The sequence below is a fragment of the Stomoxys calcitrans genome, chromosome 3 (genome assembly GCF_963082655.1).
Source record: "Stomoxys calcitrans chromosome 3, idStoCalc2.1, whole genome shotgun sequence".
NCBI classification, from domain to species: domain Eukaryota; kingdom Metazoa; phylum Arthropoda; class Insecta; order Diptera; family Muscidae; genus Stomoxys; species Stomoxys calcitrans.
The window spans coordinates 84465075-84488597 of record NC_081554.1 but is presented as its reverse complement, the minus strand read 5'-3'; the positions used below and the strand labels follow the sequence as shown (position 1 = coordinate 84488597).

General features: G+C 37.5%; 1 protein-coding gene and 1 long non-coding RNA gene across 4 annotated transcripts in view; one reads left to right on the top strand and one right to left on the bottom strand.

Annotated features, from left to right (window-relative positions):
• LOC106088915 (protein diaphanous) overlaps positions 1-23523 on the top strand; it is a 79085-nt gene that overhangs the window by 7601 nt on the left and 47961 nt on the right. Inside the window, exons 2-3 of one of the 2 annotated variants that reach the window (XM_013254630.2) lie at positions 22018-22338; positions 22555-22859. In XM_013254630.2, coding sequence (XP_013110084.2) covers positions 22556-22859 — 304 coding nt within the window. In that variant the 5' untranslated portion in view covers positions 22018-22338; position 22555. The remainder of the gene's footprint in view (positions 1-22017; positions 22339-22554; positions 22860-23523) is intronic. The other variant, XM_013254629.2, reaches the window with a different exon arrangement.
• Positions 15646-20978, bottom strand: LOC106088916 (uncharacterized). 2 transcript variants are annotated; one of them, XR_009397509.1, is made up of 3 exons: positions 20932-20978; positions 15871-15957; positions 15646-15812 (listed from the first exon to the last, which is right to left on the bottom strand). It is a non-coding gene; the product is annotated as an uncharacterized LOC106088916 (long non-coding RNA). The 2 variants fall into 2 exon arrangements; XR_001221528.2 differs by lacking the exon at positions 20932-20978 and having other exon boundaries at positions 15871-19371.

Here is a 23523-nt window from a genome sequence, read left to right as displayed (position 1 = left end):
CGAGTTAACCGTGACTGATCCGAAGAGATGCGCCAGGTTGTTCAACCGTCAATTTATCGTGCATCCCGAGAGAGACAGGGCAAGGAGGAGAGCCATTCGCCGTATTCGTGGCCTCCGAGCCGATGAACAGCCATCACAATTTACCGTGGGCGAAGTTACGAATGTCATCCGTGGCGCCAAATCTTCCAAGGCGTTGGGCCCCGACGGAATCTCTACATTGATGCTGAAGAATCTGGATTTACCTGGAGTTGAGTACCTTACCACTGTCCTTAACCTGTCATTGAACACTCTTATAGTTCCCGATGTCTGGAAAATGGGCAGAGTGATCCCGCTACTGAAGCCTGGTAAAGACCCGAGTTTGGGGGAGTCGTACAGACCGATCTCCCTTCTCTCACCAGTGGCTAAGACGCTTGAGGCATTACTCCTCCCGAGCCTCGTAGGAGAATTTCCATTCGCCGAGCATCAACACGGATTTCGGAGACTGCACAGCACAACAACAGCTTTGCATGCCATCACCACACACATTTGCCGTGGCTTCAATCAACCCAGGCCATGTGATAGGACGGTCCTCGTGGCATTGGACCTATCGAAGGCATTCGACACGGTCAGCCATGCCAAATTATTTGAGGACATCGCCAACACGTCCCTCCAGCCAGGCCTTAAACGTTGGGTCGCGAATTATCTGTGTGGCCGCCAGTCATTTGTGGAATTTAGGGATAAGAAGTCAAAACACCGTAGAGTGAAACAGGGAGTTCCCCAAGGCGGGGTGATATCTCCGGCTCTGTTTAACCTCTACCTTTCCTCCATCCCACCTCCTCCAGACGGCATAGAGATCGTATCATATGCGGACGACTGTACGATCTTGGCATCAGGCCCCCCACCCATTGATGACATCTGCGATAGGTTGAACGTCTACCTCAACGAGCTTGCCTCATATTTCGCTGCAAGAAATCTGAAGATATCCGCCACCAAATCTTCAGCCACACTGTTCACTACAAATACGCGTGAGGTGAATTCTGAGCTGACTGTGATGGTCGATGGAGAATTGATTCCGACCATCAAGTGTCCCAAAATACTTGGCGTCACATTTGACAGCTCCTACACTTTCTCCCCACATGCCACAGCAATCTGCAATAAAGTCAAAAGTAGAAACAAGGTCCTCAAGTCACTCGCTGGCAGCACTTGGGGTGCAGACAAAGAAACCTTGTTGACCACGTACAAAGCAATTGGCCGGTCTGTGGTAAGTTATGCAGCGCCAGTGTGGTCACGTCAGCTTTGTGACACGCAGTGGAATAATATTCAGATCTGTCAGAATGCCGCCCTCCGAACTGCGACGGGCTGCCTCCTTAGTTCTCATGTGGACCACCTCCACCAGGAGACAAAGATCCTACCAGTGCGAAGACATAACTACATGCTGTCTAAGCAATACCTTTTGGGCTGTTATCGCAGAAATCATCCAAATCATCATCTTGTGGATAGATACCCACCGCCCAGAAGCCTTAAGGTAGATCTACATGATCTAGAGCGTGAGGTCCAGCGCTACAAGAGAGAACCTCTAGATCAAGCGGCATATCAAGCGGGTCTGAACAACATTCATGCAGACACGGTAGCAGACGCGTTAACTGGCTACCGGGTGAATGTAGTCCTTGGAGTACGACCGCCACCCATTGCACCCGAAGAAATCGACCTCCCCCGGCAAACCAGAGTGATTCTGGCTCAATTACGTTCCGGCAGATGCAGCCGCCTCAATTCCCACAGAGCTAGGATTGATGCCGACGTGCAAGATGTATGTCCCGACTGTAACCAGGGACCGCACGATACACGTCACCTGTTTAACTGCCCGGCCAGACCCACTCGACTCAGACCCAGATCCCTGTGGACGCACCCCATCTTAGTCGCGGAGTTCCTGGGTCTTGACACTCAACAGAATCAAGCAGACGAAAGATAGTACACAATAAACTGCTACAACAACAACAACAACTCAATACCGCTGATTGTCCGCGACTGCCGTTGCAGCTCTTCCATATGAAGCATTTCACTATCCGCAACCTGTGTACGCGCCCGGTAACTCGCAGCTAAGCTTCTCATGACAGCGCCTGTGTGGCGCTTCCAGCCGTCCCGTGTCGGGATGTAGCCACATCTCTATATCGTCTCATTATCATCCTCACATGCTATAACTTGCCACACCGATTTTGCCTAAGTGAGTCGAAGTTCTATGTGTCTCTTTATGATACTCTGGAAGTACTGATAATTGATTGGATAATAATTTCCGTAAATATTTGTATTAAGTTCAAATTTGTTACCCCGTTTTGTATTAAAAAACCTCAATTTAAATAAATTTATACAGGTACACAAGTAAATAATAAATAAGTTTATATAAATACGCATAGCACCAAGCTATGATGTTTTATTCCTATTATAATTCACTTCAGTATAAAAACAATGTTCATGGTTTTTGTGTAGGTGATAATACCACTTTTCAAGCTCCCACTTTCTCTTCGCTTCTTTCTGATCTATGCCAAGCGAGATGCGTTGGAATGGCAGAGTGCAATTTTGCATTTACATTCTCCCCCATCAATGAACATGAATACAATTGTTTGTTATTGTTGCCGGTGCAATATGTAAACAGAGATGCATCAGAATGCTTTTGCTTGCTAGCGTAAGCCGGTTGCTTTCGCCTGGCTCTATGTCATTGTACCTTTAAGGGGGAGATTTAATTAAATAAAGTATTATCCATGGAATTATGTACAAATCGTTATTTGTTATGTGACTCAAGAATAGAATTTCCAAAGCTTGAGATCTACAAAGCCATGTGTTGAGTCATATCGTACCAATATATCGATGGCTTAATATAAAAAGTGCCTAACTCAATATTCGGCGTTTGTTGTTTACTCTGGAAGAAAATTTCAGAAGCATCTTCCTTTAAAATTTCAGGTTGGTACAATTGCAAAGAACGGAGAAACTGGAATCTCGGAATAATGAGGTTGATGGAAGGCTTATCATTTCAGAATTTAAGGCAAAGGAAGCCTTGAGGAGCTTCCAACCATTTAAGTCGCTCGGACTTGATGGAATATTACCGGCGGCCCCATCTGGCCGCTATTTTCACTATATATATATATATTCCGAAAGCCCGTAAGCCTTACGTCCTTTCTACTCAAAACCATAGAATGTATTATGGATACCATGATAAAGAGTAGGATATACAACCAGCATGCCTATGTCAATAAAAGGTCGTTGGAGACTACCCTGCACGAGGTTGTGCAACAAATAGAAGTATAATTTGATGCCAATTTGTACCCATTGGCGGTATGCGTTGACATTGGACTTTTAACAATCTGAGGACACACTTATCCAATCCTTAAACCAATACCAGGTGGACCGGATCCTTAGATTCTGGATAAACCACAAGCTAATGATTAGGAGAATAAATTGTGGAAAGCGAATAACGCGAATAACTCGATACGAGCAGAGAGTCTCAGTGAGAGGCCGGACGGCACCGGTTCTTGCACAAATACTGGGTGCCTATGATGCTCGATATGACAAAGCCAGTTGTTGGCGCCTTTAAATAACCAATAGTCACACTGTTCTCGCGGCGGACCGAAACGAGCTTGTTCACCTAAAGCGGCTTGACGATGGATGCTGACTGAAGGGGGATTTGAAACCGCCAATGTTATAATACTTCTGAGGTGTCAGGATGCGAATCAGCTATACAGAATGACCTAGAGGGTCTTACAGATAACATACAGCAATTTTTACCCGGAGAAGACTAAAATCAGCCTGTTCAAGAGGAAGACGAAGCTGGGCCAATTTGACGCACCTCGTTTCCTCAATAGAAGGATTTCAATATTTGACCAGGTCAAATACTTAGGAGTGATCTTGGACAGGAAACTGAATTGGAAGTATCACATTTAGGAGTATATTAAGAAGGCTCACAAATGTTGGGCACTATGTAGACGGGTCGTAGGCTCAAAATGGGGCCTGATTAGACTAGTACTCACCTACGTCTCAGTAGTTTGGTGGATTGTGATAGAGAAAAAGTGCAACATAAGGTAATACAACAGATTCAGAGAACATGTTGTCTTGGCATAGGTGGTGCGAGGACCACTCCCACTAGGGCACTAAAGAGTATTCTAGATATTCGATCCATAGACATACAGATTAAGTGTGAGGCAGCCACTGCAGCGATGGGAGAATGGATAAATTATAGGAGCAGGTCATACTATCGCGTAATCGAGGCGTCATGAGGACGTCGAGTGTGAACATCTTTGCGGACAGTAAACTGGCCATAAGGCAATAACAACCAGGACGGTAAGGTCACAAACAGTCATGGAGTGTAAATATTGTAGAAGATTAACGCCCTCTCTTAGGATGGCATGTCTCGCATCGTTTGGTTTCCGATTCATGGAGTAAGAGGGAATGAAAGAGCAGACGATATGGCAGTGAAGGCCAGAGGACTACCGTTACAAACCGTAACGGAAGGCCGGAGGACTACCGCAACCATCTATCATTCGTTGGCCTTCGGGCCTGGTTCTGAAAACTTAGCTTACATGTCGCTAGATGCATACCCACAGATTCCAGTGTCCCTGGAGTGTGTAATGTAGTTCCTAGTCTCGCAAGCTAGTCCGCTTTAGAATTCCCTGGGATATATTTGTGGCCCGGCACCCAGAACAGGGGAATTTTAAACTTTTCAGCCATCTCGTTGAGAGATCTGTGACAGTCGAGGGCGGTTTTTGTGTTCAGAAATACCTTCTCCAGGGATTTAATGGCTGTCTGGCTGTTTGAGAAGATATTTATGCCAATCGTCGTAATGACATTATCTCTTAGCTATTCCACCACTTCCTTAATTGCAAGGATCTCTGCTTGATACAGACTGCAGTGGTCGGGTAACCTCTTCAATATGACCAGTTCTAAATCTGTAGAGTACACCCTAAATCCCACCTGGTTTAGTTTGGAAGCATTCGTATAGACGTCTATGTAACTTCTGTTACCAGGGATATCGTAGTTCCAATCGGTTCTACCAGGAATATTGGTATAGTAATTTTTTATCAAAAAGACGATCAGGTAGGGTGTAATCCACACTGCCTGGAACATCGGATATTGTATCAAGGATAACACAGGGTCCGTTGCCGCCACATGACCAATGAAAAAGCTCCCTTAAGCTCACGGCAGTGGTCGCTGCAATTTGGGTAGCCACAATGTCCAAAGGCATAAGATGTAGCATTCAATTCAGTGCATCAGATAGTGTCGTCCTCAGTGCGGCTGTGATACACAAACAAGCCATCCTTTGGATCCGGTTAAGTATTGAGCAGTGGGCGGATTTTTGAAGCGCCGTCCACCAGACCACAACACCATATAGCATAATAGGTATGACAACTGCAGTATATACCCAATGCATGACATGCGGTCTAAATCCCCAACTTTTGCCAATGGCTCTCTTGCAGGTGTATAAGGCAAGAGTGGCCTTTCTTGCCCTTTGCAAAATATTGGAGTTGAAGTTCAATTTCCTGTCCTTTCTGTAGATGGAACATTCTCTCCAACCATGGCTAGCACATGGCTAGATCGACTTAAAATGTCATGCCAAGAATATACATATTTACTTTATGTGGCCTTAGACGAATATTTCGAGGAGTTACAAGCGAAATGAAGAATTAAGTTTACCCCCATCCTATGGTAAAGGGTACAAAAAGGCTATGGGATTTCTTGTTTTATGATCTCTTATTACATAATTTCGGCTTATTAAGGGAAAATGTTCTAAGAATTTGAACCCTTCGCGGAGTGTATATAAGATTCGGTTCAGCCTTAATACACGATTACATGTTCCTAATTGTGTGATTGAAGCCAGTGCGAACAAATTCATTGATGATATCTGTTTCCTGATATGTCCAAAAATTTCTTCAAAATCTGAAGGTAACTTTAGCAAATAATGAACATATGGCCAGATATTGTATTAGAAATGATGGGATTTATATATCCCCTCCTAAGATGCGGTTCATATCAAAATACCACTCTATTACTCTAAAAGAAAGAAAAAAATGTATTTCGCTCTACTGTTGTGGACATGAAATCTTAATTTCATTTTAAAATACTTGGACGTTTGTTTGTGGTTCTAACATACTTTGCTGAAAACCACAGCCACCTTGTTGAGTGGTCTACTAAAGTATGATAAATATGAAATCCATGTGTTCCATGTGATATGTTGGTGATTCATGAAAATTTCCGCAACTTGTAGAAATTAAACCTTCCAAAATACGTTTTTATACCCTCCACCATAGGATGGGGGGTATACTAATTTTGTCATTCTGTTTGTAACTACTCAAAATATTCGTCTGAGACCCCATAAAGTATATTCTTATATATTCTTGATCGTCGCGACATTTTATGTCGATCTAGCCATGTCCGTCCGTCTGTCTGTCGAAATCACGCTAACTTCCGAAGAAATAAAGCTAGCCGCTTGAAATTTTGCACAAATACTTCTTATTAGTGTAGGTCGGTACGTTTTGTAAATGGGCCATATCGGTCCATGTTTTGATATAGCTGCCATATAAACCGATCTTGGGTCTTGACTTCTTGAGCCTCTAGAGTGCGCAATTCTTATCCGATTGAAATGAAATTTTGCACGACGTGTTTGTTATGATATTCAACAACTGTGCGAAATATGGTTCAAATCGGTCCATAACCTGATATAGCTGTCATATAAACCGATCTTGGGTCTTGACTTCTTGAGTCTCTAGTGGGCGCAATTCTTGTCCGATTTGAATGAATTTTTGCACGAAGTATTTTGTTATGATATCCAACAACTGTGCCAAGTATGGTTCAAATCGGTTCATAACCTGGTATAGCTGTCATATAAACAGATCTGAGGTCTTGCCTTCTTGAGCTACTTTCAACAACTGTGTCAAATAAGGTTTAAATCGGTTCATAACCTGATATAGCTGCCATATAAACCGATCTGGTATTTTGACTTCTTGAGCCTCTAGAGGTCGCAATTATTATCCGATTTGTCTGAAATTTTGTACGACGGATTCTCTCATGACCATCAACATGCGTGTTTATTATGGTCTGAATCGGTCTATAGCCCGATACAGCTCCCATATAAATCGATTTCTCTATTTTACTTCTTGAGCCCCCAAAGGGTGTAATTCTTATTCGAATTGGCTGACTGGTTGCAAGCTTTGATTGGTTGCAAGCTTTTACTTGTTTCACTTTATTTTAAACGTTAAATTACTTGCACTTTAAAAATTTCGTTTTTTAAAGAGTTAAACTTTTTGTCCGCCTTCAGGACTATATTATGGTCAGGCAGTCTGAAAAAGATCTAAGTCCCTGGGTTCTCAATGCAGACCCCAGGCCCACTTTGTTCTCTAGCTTTGATCCATCTGTGTAGCCTGATCTTCCATCTGTGAAGCATGTTCTCTAAACCTGTTGTATTATCCTGAGGTTGCACTTTTTCTCCATAGTAGTCCACCAAACTATTGAGACGTAAATAAGTATTGCTCTAACGATGCTCCTTTAGAGCCAGTGAACTATCCTCGTATTCAGGTGAACTATCCTCGTATTCGTAGTTGTTGTTGTTGTAGCAGTGTGTTGTACACTGACGCGGCAGCCCTTGCCGATGAAAGACTCTATCGTGTCAATCCGGTACGTACAACCAACCGGCTGCCTTGGGATTGACTTTTTGTCTTTCTCTATGGCTAGTTGGACGTTTAGTTTTAGTAACCCAATTCGAAAATTAATCAAGTAACTAGCTTTTGATTATTTCGAAATGTCTGAATTTTTTGTTTGGGCGCTCAGCTTTGCTGTGCCAAGCAACTTACCAAGCTAGAAGACAGCTAAGCTAGACTCCATTCACAATTATTAAGCGGGAGCTTATTACGCTGGCCCAAGTGTCTGTGTGTGAACGAAGGCATGTTTTTTTTTAACTTAATTTTGTAATTAAAAACCTGTTGCCATCTATGTATGTAGGTGCTGCTGGCCAAAAGGATTAAATACATTACATTTTTTAGACAATAAACACCAAAACAAATAGAAGATGACTGGAAGATTTTTAAAATATTTCATTATACCCTACACCACCACTGTTGTATAGGGTATTATAACTTTGTGCATTTGTTTGCAACGCTTACAAGGAGAAGAGCTAGACCCATTGGCAAGTATACCAATCGGCTTAGAATCACGTCCTGATTCGATTTAGCTATGTCCGCCTGTCCGTCCGTCCGTCTATCTGTCCATGTATTCTTGTGATCAAGTTACAGGTCGCATTTACTGTCCGATCGTCATGAAATTTTGCACAAGTCTCTTTTTTGGCCCAAGGACGAACGCTATTGATTTTGAACGAAATCGGTTCAGATTTAGATATAGGTCCCATATATATCTTTCATCCGATTTGGTATTTTAAGGTTGTAGAAGCCACATTTTTGGTCCGATCTTTACCAAATTCGGCATGGGGTGTTTTATTCAACGTTCTCATATGTGTGCAAAATTTCATGAAAATCGGTTCAGATTTAGAGATAGCTCCCATATATATCTTTCATCCGATATAGCCTTTTTAGGCTGTTGAAGCCACAATTTCGGTCCGGTCTTTACAAAATTTGGCGTGGGGTGTTTCATTTATCGTCCTCATATGTGTGCAAAATTTCGCCAAAATCGGTTCAGATTTAGATATAGCTCCCATATATAACTTTCATCCGATATGGAATTTTATGGCTATCAGCCACAATTTTAATCGTGTCTTTACAAAATTCAGCACGAAGTGTTTTCTTTGAAGTTTCAATACGATTTCAAAATTTCAAAAAAAATCGGTTCAAATTTAGATATAGCACCCACATATATCTTTTATCCGATATGGATTTTTTAGGCTGTAGCAACCACTATTTTGGTCCGATCTTTACCAAATTTGGCAGGGGGTGCATTATTTGACGTCTTCATATGTGTGCAAAATTTCATTAGAATCGGTTCAGATTTAGATATTCCTCCCATATATATCTTTCGTCCGATTTGGACTTTAAGGCTGTAGTAGGCACAATTTTGGACCGATTCCTACAAAATTTAGCGTTAGTTGTTTTATTTTAAGTCCCAAGCGAGGGCAAAATTTCATATAAATCGGTCTAGATTAAGACATAGCTCCCATATATATCTTTTGTCCGATATGGTCTTTTAAGGCTGTAGAAGCCACTATTTTAGTCCGATCCTAACTAGAAGGTGTTTTATTTAACGTCCTTATACATGTGCAAAATTTCATAAAATTCGGTTTAGATTTAGATATAGATCCCCATTATATCTTTAATCCGAAATAGACCTAAACCTGTAGAAACCACAATTTTCGTCCGATTATGCATGAGACGTTTTATTTGACGTTCCGATACGTGCGAAAAATTTAATTAAAAACGGTCCTGATTTATATATAGCTTCAATGTATATATTTTATCCGATATGGACTTTTATGGCAGTAAAAGCCACAATTTTGGTCACATCTCTACAATACAGGACGTGGGAGGTTCTATTTGACGTCCCAGTATGTGTCATCAAAATTGGCACAGGTTTCGATGTAACTCCCATATAATTTTTTTCCGATATGGCCTTTTAAGGATGTGCAAATCCAAATATGTTGTCCTATCATAGGAAAATCTTACAAGGTTCTATTTGATATTTCAATAGGTATCCAAATTAAAGTCTGACTAGATTTCGAGATAAGTTCTACATATAAAAAGTACTACGTACACCAGGTAGTGTAGGGTATTATATAGTCGGCTCCGCCCGACTTTTACCTTTCCTTACTGGTTTTTCACTAAAACTCGTCTAAGAAATTCTGGCAATGCGGCAGCAAATAATTGAACTGTTGCTATATTTGGAAACAGTATTTAGAAAGTGACTTACTCATATTTGTTATCGCCGTCGTTGGTCTTGTATCAATTTTGGTCGTACACTGCTTTTGGCTCTATTACTTTTGGTAAACTTATTTTGATTTGTGATTTGTTTTTAATTGTTTATTGGTCCCCCCGAAAATATGTATGTTCATTAGATTCTCCAGTCACATAATATAATTGCTTGTGATTCCTATTGTGTTATGATCTGGACAGCGTGTGAGTTTATTGTTTATTTTGCAATGACTCACTATTGTATGTGCACAAATACATTTATTTCTTGCAAAGCTTCAATTTTATTAAAAGATAATTTCGTTGTGTATTTCAGCATTGAATCTTGCCCTCTTGATTCGTCTGCACTAAAACAAGTCTATTTTATACGTTCATTGGCACAAGCATTGAAAGTAGTTCAAGCTGATAACTCGATTGTTGAGAGACTACCATTTTAAATTGATTTTATTATTAATTGTGTAAATTTAAAAATATACTCGAGTACAACAAATTTAAATGTATCTGGGATAAGATAAAGTTGGATCTAGTTAGATCCAAATGACCATATCCAATTATGTATAATTATATCTGTTGCTATATATAACTATATCTGGCAGATATAATTGAATATGAGACCAGATATTATTATATCTGCTATATATAGTTATATCCAAAGAGATATGCTATATAATTCAATATATCCGTGAAGATAAAGTTAACTTTAACTAGTATAGACAAAAACCAATTCAATTTTCAGCATAATGTTAACACGTTAACAGAGTTCTGTTATAAAGTTAACAGCAAATATTTAATAATAAAAAAACCAATCTAGCTCCAAATTCCGCAAAAACAATAAAAACCCAAAATATATCACAAACGCTTAAAATTTCCCAAAAAATATTAAAATTATGTAAATATTTACCATTACCACATAATTAAAAAAAGCTTTTCTCGCGAGTGCTATACTCGATAAAGATGAGCCTACTGTGGCGGACTGAAAAATAGTGCGTCAATCACCACTTGGGGATTTATTATATGTATCAAGGGCTTTCCGGAAATGCTTTAACCGACACCCTAAGTATTGAAGGAAAAAAGATATTGGCCATTATCTTCGATTGCATTGGCCATATCATAGAAGTTCCACTCTAGAGAAAGATGAGCCCACTGTGGCGGACTGACAAATAGTGCGTCAATCACCGTTTGGGTATTTGTTATATGGACCAAGGGATTTCCAGAAATGCTTTAACCGACACCCTAAGTATTGAAGTAAAAAAGAAAACGGCTATTTTCGATTGTATTGGCCATATCACAGCAATTTAACTTTAGAGAAAGATGAGCCCACTGTGGCGGACTGAAAAATAGTGCGTCAATCACCGCTTGGGGATTTATTATATGATCCAAGGGCTATCCAAAAATATTTTAACTGACCCCCAGAGTATTGAAGGAAAAATGATATTGGCCATTTTTGATTGTATTGGCCATATCAGAGAAGTGTCACTTTAGAGAAGATGAGCCCACTGTGGCGGACTGAATCAAAAATGGCCAATATCTTTTTTCCTTCAATACTCTGGGTGTCGGTTAAATCATTTCTTGAAAGCCCTTCGTCCAGATAATAAATCACCAAGCGATAATTGACGCAATATCCGTCAGTCCGCCACAGTGGGCTCATCTTTCTCTAAAGTGAAATTGCTCTGATATGGCCAATGCAATCGAAAATGGCCAATATCTTTTTTCCTTCAATACTTTGGGTGTCGGTTAAAGCACTTGGTCCATATAATAAATTACCAAGCGATGATTGACGCACTATTTTTCAGTCCGCCACAGTGAGCTCATCCTTCCCTAAAGTGAAATTCCTCTGATATGGTCAATACAATCGAAAATGGCCAATATCTTTTTTCCTTCAATAGTTTTGGATGTAAAGCATTTCTCGAAAGCACTTGGTCCATATAATAAATCACCATATAATAAATCCCCAAGCGGTGATTGATGCACTATTTTTCAGTCCGCCACAGTGGGCTCATCTTTATCTATTATAGCACTCGTGAGAAAAAAAATGTGATAATGGTAAATATTTACATAATTTTAATATTTTTTTGGGAAATTTGAAGCTTTTGTGATATATTTTGGTTTTTTATTGTTTTTTTTTTTGCGGAATATGGAGCTAAATTCTTTTTTTATTATTAAATATTTGCTTTTAACTTTATAACAGAGCTCTGTTAACGTGTTAACATCATGCTGAAGATTGAATTGGTTTTTGTCTCTGCTAATTAAAGTAAACTTTATCCTCACGGACGTGCGCAACACAGTTCTCATGACTACTGATAGTCCTTTTAATATTATCAGTTAAGCCTATAAGGGCAGACGTCGTTGAGCGACCACTTCTAAATCCTGACTGGCAGTCATGTAATAATGATTCCCTCAAAATATGCTCATTAATTTGAGCCTTCATAATATGTTCCATCATATTCTATAATATAGCTACGTAGCTTAACTAGTGTTGAGGTTCAAAATTTTTTGAGATTAGAATTTTAACCACCATAATAATTTTGTAAAAATTTGCTCTTTTAGGAGGCAAGAATTTATAATTATTCTAACATGGTACGATTCATAATGTGAAATGAAAAGACACAAAAATGGTCTGATTTTAAAGAAAAATTTAATTTTTAATAAATCCTTTACTTAGAAACGTCATTCTACACGATGCAAAGCAAACCAAATCATGTTTGTTTTTTGACGCAAGACGGCAACAACAGACAACGGAATTTCAAAATGAAGAAGAATCGTCACTCATAAAAACATAACATTCCAACGTTATTTGATATGGTATTACACATGGTAATCAATGTACAATTTTTGTCTGATGAATGAAATTACTCCCTTTATTGTTTAAGATATCTTATAAAATGTCAATCCTATATCGAATTATATTATGTATTCCAAATGCAATACATTCGTCGGTTTCCCACTGGGTACTTTCCAAAAGTAAACAAAAAACAAGTAAAAGCGTGCTAAGTTCGGCCGGGCCGATTCTTTTATACCCTCCACCATGGATCGCATTTGTCGACCTCTTGCCACTATATCTCTTTTTAGGCAAACAAAGGATAATAGAAAATAATTACTATGTTATTGGAACAATATCAAGTTATGGCTCATTTCGGACCATAATTGAACGGAATATTGGAGACCATAGTAGAAGTCATTGTGAAAAATTTCAGCCAAATCTAGTAAGTATTGCGCACTTTAGGGGCAGAAGAAGTAAAATAGTGAGATCGGTTTATAGGAGAGCTGCATTTGGCTATAAACCAATTCATGCCATTTTCGACATGTATGTTAAAAGTCATGAGAGAAGCCGTTGTAAAAAATGTCAGCTAAATCGGATAATAATTGCGCCCTCTAGTGGCTCAAGAAATCAAGACCCCAGATCGGTTTATATGGCAGCTATATCAGGTTATGGACCGATTTGAACTATTTCTTAGTACAGTTGTTGGAAGTCAACAATGGACCGATTTGAACTTTTCTTAGCACAGTTGTTGAAAGTCATAACAAAACACTTCATGCAAAATTTCAGCCAAATCGGATAAGAATTGTGCCCTCTAGCGGCTTATGAAGTCAAGATCCCAGATCGGTTTATATGGCAGCTATATCTAAACGTGAACCGACCTACACTAATGAAAAGTATTTGTGCAAAATTTCAAGCGGCTAGCTTTACTTCTTCGAAAGTTAGCGTGCTTTCGACAGACAGACGGACGGACATGGCTAGTTCGACTTAAAATGTCATGACGATCAAGAATATATTTACTTTATGGGGTCTTAGACGAATATTTCGAGGAGTTACAAACAGAATGACGAAATTAGTATACCCCCATCCTATGGTGGAGGGTGTAATAAGGAGTATCGACGGGAGCAAAATACAATGCTGTTTGTTCTAAAAATAGAACAATTATTATATAATTGATTCTGTTTATAGCTGGGACAATTTCGAGATATAATTTTATCTAATTGTATCAAAATGTTTCAGATTGCATCCAATTAGTTTTAGTTTGACACAATTAGATCCAGTTATATATAACCAGTTTTCGGATCCAATTATATCTGATGCCAGATATAAATGGACCTCACGATATACATTTATTTCCCGGGTATGTACATATGTAAAATTTGGTCGTTTGTTGATTTTAACAGGATATAGTCTTGCTATAGATAAAATGATTTCTGTCTTGAAATATGTAATGTTACACACCGCGATTTCTGGAAATACGCAGTTAATTAGTTGGATAAGCCAATTGTGATCAAATAACTCCATCTACTCACCAGCAGTAATATTTCCTTTATAGGTTAAAAAATTAATATATTTAAATTGAATTATTGTATTTATTTATGTTGCCTATCGTTATATTTGGCTGAAATCTTTAAAGCTAGAGCAAAACCTTTTTCAGTGTAAGCTCTGTCAGTTTGTTTAGAAAATCATACAAATTTTCAAATCTTTTTCAGTGTAGACCCTGTAAATTTGTTTAGACAACTATACAGATTTTCCCACAGCTATTGTGTTGTTTTTGATATTTTGCCGACGAATGTCTTTCAAATATCAACGTTTTTATTAGAATTTATTATTTACACTAATTAGTTTTATCGATTTTATGTTTTTATTACTAAAATACAATTTGTTTAGATTTAAGATATTTCATTGGAAATCCAGAGCTCCAACAAATTTTAAAAGATTTATAAACCTAAGATAGCAGAGCACTGACTAATTGATGCACCGCGTTAGGCAAATTCCAAGAAATCGTATTTACAAATTGGCATTTTGTTAATACTGCACAGATATTTTAACATAAGGATAAGCTTCATATATACAAAACTAACTCGTAGAAGGGGCGTAATAGTTTCCCAAAACTTGCAGTGAAATTATCTCACACCTTTCGTTTGATCGATCATCAATGAAACAATTAAGGCCTTCCAAAGCCAGATGACGAAGATTGCCGCTGTCGTCATCTGCACCTCCCCCCAACAACACACCATGTGCTACTTTTTTCCCACATTCGAAAAAAACTGTATTGTAGTTGTAGTGGTGTAGTGGTGAAGTGGTCGTTGTACATGTCTACTCAATTTGCACTTTTGTTTATTTTATTCTCTATGGTTATGATGTCATTACCAAAAGTTGATGCCGATGTTTATAAATTTTTTGTTCTATCTTGAATATGTAGGTATTTTTTTATATTTTGGGATCGTTCGATACGTTGTGTATTCAAATTCATTATCGCGCTTTTTTTAATACATACATATAATATCGATGGTACTTTTAATGTTTATTTGGTGGAGACACAGTGAAACTCAAACGCAATACCAATCTCATATATATTGAGAGCGCAGAGCGTCTTGTTTTGAATCTGGAAATAAATACGTTAAACCAAGAAACTGCCTTTCGGTCGGGTTAATGCAGTTAGTAAATGGTTTGTTAGAGGATTCTGAAAGGTGAAGATATATGTATACCCTTTGATAAGCCGACTAAAACGGAGGTACCTTATCATTTGACAGCATCACAGAAAAAATTAACAACTAGGTTCAATAAAGAAATTTGTACTTTCGATTAAAAAGTATGTACATTCAGTGAAAAAATTTGCTGAAATAGGTCCTATAAAAGCATTTGTACTATTGATTAACAATTTTTAAATTTGGATTTATGATAAACTCAAAAACCTGATTAAAGTTGTTATTGACTATACAAAACAATTATTTGAGAGTTGCCCTTTCTTTAAAGCATCTATTTTACTGTTTAAATAAAAATAAATGATTGGCATTTTTCACATGTATGAAAATCTTTTTATTTCATTGAATAAGATTGTGTATAAAACATGAAATGTATTGCTTAATAAAACACATTTGATTTAATGATCCCAGGCTTCAAAAAAAGAAGAAAAATTGTCGTTTCCAATATGAGCCTCTCTTCACTGTCGGGGTCATTGTCTGTGAAGAGTATCATAAACAAACTAACTTAAAATTCCAATCTTAGCATTTTACGTACAATACCACGAAATCTAGATCCACATATGTTATCTTCCGTCTTCAGCGCCGTTTTCCAAGTCAATACAATCTCTGTATGGTAAATAAACTATTAAAATAAGATAATCTATTATATAGAAATGAAATTGTTGGGTTTTGCTTGTTTGTCTGTTCCGTATGGACTCAAAATCGGCTGAACCGATTTACATGAAAATTTCAGCCCCCGGAGAAAATAGGGTACTACATTTTTTGATATCCGAAGGGGGGGCGGATCCTCCCCCTTATCCAAAATTTTCAAAAATGCCAGATCTCGGAAATGGGTGCACCGATTCAAGCGAAATTTTGTATGCCACCTTATGGTACCCCAAAAACACGAAATTGGTAAAAAATGTTGGGGTCAAATAACCTGGGGGGACGCCCCATCCCAAAACCCACCCGAAAGGACATGTGTACCGATTGGGACAATATGGGTATCAAATGAAAGGTATTTAAGAGTAGATTACGAATGCGGCATTAAAATGTTACCCTATGTGTCGGAGGGCCCCCCCACCCCCAAAAACACCACCCAACAAGACACTTTAACCGCTTTGAGCAATATGGGTATCAAATGAAAGGTATTTAAAAGTACAACACAAATATGACACAAAAATTTATATTTTGGTGTGAGCAGACATAGCTTGAAATACCTTTAAACTTATAGGGGTATCGAAAGCGGATTCATAGTCTACAAAGATATGGTAGGCGTTGATTTGTTCTTCTCGGGTCTTTTCCAGGATTTTGCGCAGTGTGAATATCTGGCCCAGGGTGGATTTACCAGGTTTAAAGGCGCATTAATAGGGCCCAATTATCTCATTGACTTTAGGTTTTTATCTTTCACACAGTATGCACGAAAAAATCTTATATGCGATGGGGAGGAGACTTATTTCTCTGTAGTTGGTACATTCCGTCTTGTCTCCTTTTTTGTGTACGGGACATAGTATGCTGAGGTGCAGTGTCAGATCGTACGTTTCTCGCCACACTACGACGCGTGTGAACCTATGCTGCAACAAGGTAATAATTCGAATCGATGTTCCCCCCTCGGATAATACATCTAACACGCTGGTGGAATGCCTTCCATCTATCACAACACGATCTATTCGGTTTCTCGTGTTTTGATCGAGTGACCGCCATGTGGCAGTGTGAATCCTTCGATGTTGAAATCTGATGCTGCTACTAGCCTTAATCCATTATCGCAAGTTTATTCGTGTAGGCTTAATTTTTCAACTGTTGGGACAAATATATATTCGCATTAAAATCACCCAGAACGATTTTAATATAATGGGCGGGACAGCGTTCATATTCCATTTCTAGGCGCTTGTAGAAAAAATATCCCTAGTCTGTTCGTGCTTGTCTTCCGTCGGGGCATGGGCACAAATAAGGCTGATGTTGAAGATTTTGGCTTTTATGCGGATTGTGGCAAGCCTCTCATCCACCAGAGTAAAGCTTGAGACAAGGAGTTGCAGTGTCTGACTAACCAGAAATCCACAGCCAAATTTATGCCTTGTGTTATGACTTGAGGCAAGGTGTTTCAGTCTCCGACTAAACACAAATCCACAGCCAAATTCATGCCTTGTGTTATGGCAGCTACAGTATAGTTCGTCACCATTTGGTGTTGTTGTGACGCCATTCGCGGTCCATCGCACTTCCTGTAAGGCGGTAATATCTGCCTTGTACTTCACCAATACTTCCGCCAGCGCGTATACTGCAACTTCTCTGTAGAGAGCGCAGACATTCCAGGTGCAGTTCCACAAATCATGGTCCTTTTTTCGTTTCCCTCCCTTTTCCTTTTTTTCGCCTCCAGCATTAGGAGGCGATAACCAACGCTGATTCAAAACCAGGCGTTTAGCGTCATAGGCGAACATTTTAACCTCTTCGTCACGGTGGTCCAAACGATGCCAAAATAGCGTATATAAGCCAATATTCATTTTGTTTATTTTATTTCAATACTGGTATGGTTCGCTTATTTAGTCTAACTCGGTGGTGCCGAGTTCTTATTCTGACAAGGCGTTATGTTTTAATATTTTATGCCATCAGCAGGGATTGGTTCTACGGATCGTTATTTTATTTTCCAAACAATTTTAACTTCTACCCAAAGTTTAAAATATGCGATTTCAGTTAACAATTAAACAATCGTTACATGATTTCTTTATCTCTATGGAGAATTTACGGTTAATTTAGTGTTTTCTCATATGACACACTGTGCAACATCATTGTGGTACGACTTCTTTGTTGCTCAATATGAGCCGGTTCAGACAAGTCAATCCATCGTTAGGCTTTATGCACACAATTGATAGATTGTTGCACAGTGTAATTAAATATTGGGTTGCCCAAAAAGTAATTGCGGATTTTTCATATAGTCGGCGTTGACAAATTTTTTCACAGCTTGTGACTCCGTAATTGCATTCTTTCTTCTGTCAGTTATCAGCTGTGACTTTTAGCTTGCTTTAGAAAAAAGGTGAAAAAAGGTATATTTGATTAAAGTTCATTCTAAGTTTTATTAAAAATGCATTTACTTTCTTTTAAAAAATCCGCAATTACTTTTTGGGCAACCCAATAGATATCAAAAACGGTTTTATTTTTGAATGAATTTTTTCCTCTTCCATTTCGAGCCATAGCAAATAAATGTACATAGATGGTGTGCATTTAAATCAGTTTATACAACGTTGTTCTTTCGTTAGTTTTATTGTTTTCAGTTTTCATATAAATTATTTGAAATTTTTTATCCGCTAAGTTGGTTTTGTTTATTTTCATTTTGGGGTTGGTGGTCATGCTCTAGTGAACACTCAACACTTTCGGTACGAAAAGAACGTCATTCAATTTGGATGCTTGTTTTTCGGTTTAAGCTCATTGCAACACATGTGGTAAAATAATTATGTGCATCCAATTTGTAATGCTCTAAAATATTACCGTTTTTTACAACAGAAAATGGTATAAATTATGGAAGTGGTTGCAAATGAGTGGAGTTCAATATTAGTGAAATGCAACCATTACAAAATTCTTGGGTAATTTTATGCAGCCAAACACAAAACTTTATAATATAAAATTGTAACTCAAAATTCTATGATGAGTGCAGGTGGTTCTATTTACTTTTTTTATTGAAAGAAAATTCTGTTTTTGCAATTCGTTCGTTTGCTCACAAAATATTTCATTTTGTTATTGCATTTTCGTTCAGCTTAGACCAATGGGTTTATGGTTTTTGTTTCTCTTTCGTTTCTTTTGCTTAGTTTCTACCATTGCACTGCTCACTAATTAGTGAGTAGGTGGAAGCATGTAATCTTTTAGTGGCATAATAGTCTGATGAGGCCCCTGGTAAGACCGAAATCGCGATCACTGTAACTTGCCCAATACATTTTGCAACTCACATTGCCGTGACTAATAAAGGCTTATTGCCGTTTGGCTTTTCCATTCGAAATAGAAGCAAAACAAATACCCATTGGTCTAAGCTCTAAACGAAAATCCAATAAGAAAAAGGTTAAACTATTAAAAAAAAATAAAAAGCTAGTATTAACAAAATCAAATTTTTCATGAAAAGTCAACATTTATTTAAAATTTGCTATAATGTCTATAATTTCAAAAAAATTTTCTGCAGAGAAAAATTCTTAAGATCTGAAGATCAAATTCTCATAAAATGAAATTACCTTTAAAGTCCGAATTTCAATTAAATTCACTAGTAAGGATGGATATTAACTAGGGTGATCAGTTTGGTTTTTTTCAGGTTTCAGATAAAAAATTCTTAAGATCTGAAGATTAAATTCTCATAAATTTTTCTGAAGCTCAATCTCTGAAATGCCCTTTAAAGTCTAAATTTCAATTAAATTCACTAGTAAGATGGGTATTTGTTTTTTGGTTTTTGAAAAACGGGTTTTCAGGTTTTTGAGCTCAATGTACTAATTAGTTTCTGGATATTTTCTGATAATTTTCACTAACTGAAATTTAAGTTTTTGAAATATATCAATGGGTTTTACCTTGGAGAAATTCGTAAATCTGCTTTTAGGGAAAATTCCATTGCACTCAAAAAATTTTAAACCTCAACACTAGTTAAAATTAACTAAATTTGGGAAATATTGAACTTCTTATGGTGCTAAGGATTATATGGAGATTGGCTGACACATTTGGAGATGAGAATGCTAGAGTCAGCAAATTCAATTTAAGTTCAACACTAATTTACAGTTATTAAATTATGCTTACTTCTGAACATGCTATCGTGAACTCAAGAAATAAAAATTGCTAACATTTCTAAAAAAATTTTTTATGAATACGAAATTCTTATATTTTTATTCCAAATTTTCTAAAATAACTTTAATAAAAAAAATTATAATATTTTTTTTTGGCCGACCGGGGGACTCGAACCTATGTTTGCAATGGCATGGGAGTTTTGTGCTCTACATGGTAGTACGGCAATTTTTACAACTACCCCAACTAAAGAATTTGTTGAAAGTCAACAAAATTTTAATATTTTGTCTGTCAAGTCTCTTGTAGAGACTTACTTACGTATGTACTTCAAAAAAAAAAATGTCTTCGATTCAATGCTAAAATTCGTTGAGAATTTAAAGTTTCACATGCAAATTTGGTAGTTGGCCCCCGTAGCGCCGAGGTTAGCATGTCAGCCTATGACGCTGAACGATTGGGTTCGAATACTGGCAAGACCATCAGAAAAAAACTTTTTTCTCAGAGGTGGTTTTTCCCTCTTTATTCTGGCAACATTTGTGAGGTACTATGCCATGTAAAACTTCTCCCCAAAGAAGTGTCGAACTCGGCTATAAAAGGGAGGCCCCTTATCATTGATCTCAAATTTGATTCGGACTGCACTCATTGATATGTGAGAAGTTTGCCCCTGTTCCTTAGTGGAATATTCATGAGCAAAATTTGCAATTTTAGTTGGTTTTTTCTACGAGTTATTTTTTTTTCTGTGCGTGCCAAGTATAATACGATTTGGTCTATATACTGATATAATGTGACCTTAGAATCAACAATCAATTCTCGATTTGATTGTCACTAAATAAATCAATTACAAAATGAGTTAGTAATCTAAGTTCGGCCGGACCTTTTTACTTATTATTATTTTTTTTTAGGGAACTACACAAAAAATCTAATTAACCAAAGTAAATGTTGGTGGTGGAACATATGATGGGGTTGCCAAATATTATTTTGCTTGTAAATAACGCAATTTACAGAAATGAAAGCAAACTTCACTAAACTTCTACAATTAGTGAAACAACGTTCTGTGAAAAATGCCACTGGTGAACGAACTTAATACCCACCTGAAAGCAGCGTATAATGCTGTCAAACTTCATATAACAAAACTTCGGCGAAACATTGGAGACAATTAGGTGAAAAGTAGTACTCTGCTTATAGTGAGGAAAAACAAAAAAATATACTGGCTACGTTTTAAACCATTATGGCTACAATTCGCTCCATTTTTAATTGTTTCAAATGTTTGTTTTTTCTCTTTGTTATTTTATTTGTTTGCAAAAAAAAAGCAGATGAAAAAAGTCTTTTGGTATGGAGACAAAAACAAATGATTACCGTCAAAATTTTGCTCGTGAATTAAATTTCAGTGACTATTCTGAAAACACAACAATAAAATCCCTACGACAAACTTTTCTTAAAATTTTCCTGAAAATTTATCGTAAGATAGAATTGTTCTTAAATGTAAACAAAACAATTTTTACGAAATGTTTTCTCAACACAAAAATTCTCTGAAATTTTGTCTACAGACAAAATTTCCATAAAATTTTCTCTAAAGACAAGAGTTCCATAAAATTATCCCTAAAGGCAAAATTTATGAAATGTTCTCTAAAGATAAAATTTCCATGAAAATATGTCTAAAGAAAAAAATCCCATAAATTTTCCCTAAAAACAAAATTTTCTTGGAAAAAAATACTTTTTACCTGGAATTCGCAACAAATTTGCGAAATGTTTGCTATGTTTTACTTAAAAATTTCATTCTATGGTTTCACCAACAGTAAGTGAATTTATCCTGGTGATTAGATTAATCCTTGAAGTTTCACAAAATTCCCTTAATAGCAATATTGGCATATCTGATAATTGGGCAACATTGTCTGTTACTCTCATCTTGATTTTTCCTCTCTCTCTCTCATTTTGCTGTTGCATGCTTCAAACAACTTAGTCAGTTCCAGATGCCCACCAAAGCTAAACAAAATACTGAAAACGAGGGAAAAAAGAAAATCAAAACAAAAACAAAACCCAGACCAGCACCAACACCCATAAATTGGTTGGTATAGAGAGCTTCAATGGGACTGGCTTTTGAGAAAACATCAACAAATACATCCTGTCTAACAGACACGTAAAGGAGTAAGGCAGTGGTGAAGGCGTAGGAAAACCAACAAATATACCGTTGCTGGCTTTCTTTAATTTCCCTACACATCCCTACCCTACCCCAACAAGAGCAAAGGAAAAGAGGAAAATTGAAAAGGCAGAAACTATAGTGGTTAGTTAGATGCCGGTGTTGGTCGGGTCGCGTCAGCTGTGATTTTTTCTTTCGCCATTCAGACAACGACAATTCCATTTACAAATATCCTACCACTTACCTTAACAACTTTGCATTCATTTACTACATAAATCATTGAACATAGACAAAAAACAATAACAAAGCTTATATTTTGTGTAAAATCGCAAGTAACAAAATGCATATTTTTGCTTCCAGAATGTCAAAAAATGATAAAAATAAATCGGGTGGCGGCCTTCTGGAAAGTTTGTTTGGCCGCCCAAAAACCAAAGGCACCCACTACAGCACCGGTAACCTGGCGGGACGGCCCGCATCCACAGATGGCGAAGCTGCTTTCGATTTGCAGGAATTGGAAAAGACCATACGAGCGCTAAGCGATTCGGAGGTGGATGCTAAATTCATGGAAATACTTGAGGATATGAATATTCCCAAAGACAAAAGAGGGCCACTGCTTTCGAAATCCATAACAGAGCGACAGAAAATGATATTTATGCACCTGAAAGGTAAGTACACAGTAAAAACCAATTTTCAAACCTTGTCTTGTCAAGGTAATTTTGTGTTCCAATTCTTGACATTCAAAAGATAAGATAATTTCCTATCGAAGTTATTAAATTAGTTAGTTACGCGTTGGCAGAAGTATGCTGTCTTTGGTAAAATGTTTCATTGTTTTAGTCTTTGTTAAGCACGCATAAAAATAAACAAATGATTCATTTATAGTTATTTTTCTATACCCTGTTCAAGTACAGTGCACTATGGGACCAAAGAAGTTGAAGTGCCATATATAAATTGAAATTGACCCAAAAGGCTATATAATTTCTTTCAGTATATTATTTCTGCCGAATTAAATTTTTTTATCTTCGCAACTATGCAAAATTTCGGATAAGAAATCGGATGAGAAATGCGCCCTGAAGCGGCTCAAGAAGTCAAGATCAAAGACCAACGTATATGGCAGCTATACCAGGTTATGAACCGATTTCAACCATACTTAGCACAGTTGTTGAAAACTATAACAAAACACTACGTGCAAAGTTAAAATCGGATAGAGAATTGGGGATCGGATAAGAATTGCGCCCTCTCAAAGCTGAAGAAGTCAAGACCCAAGATCGGTTTGTATGGGAGCTATACAAGGTTATAAACCGATTTCAAACATACTTATCACAGTTGTTG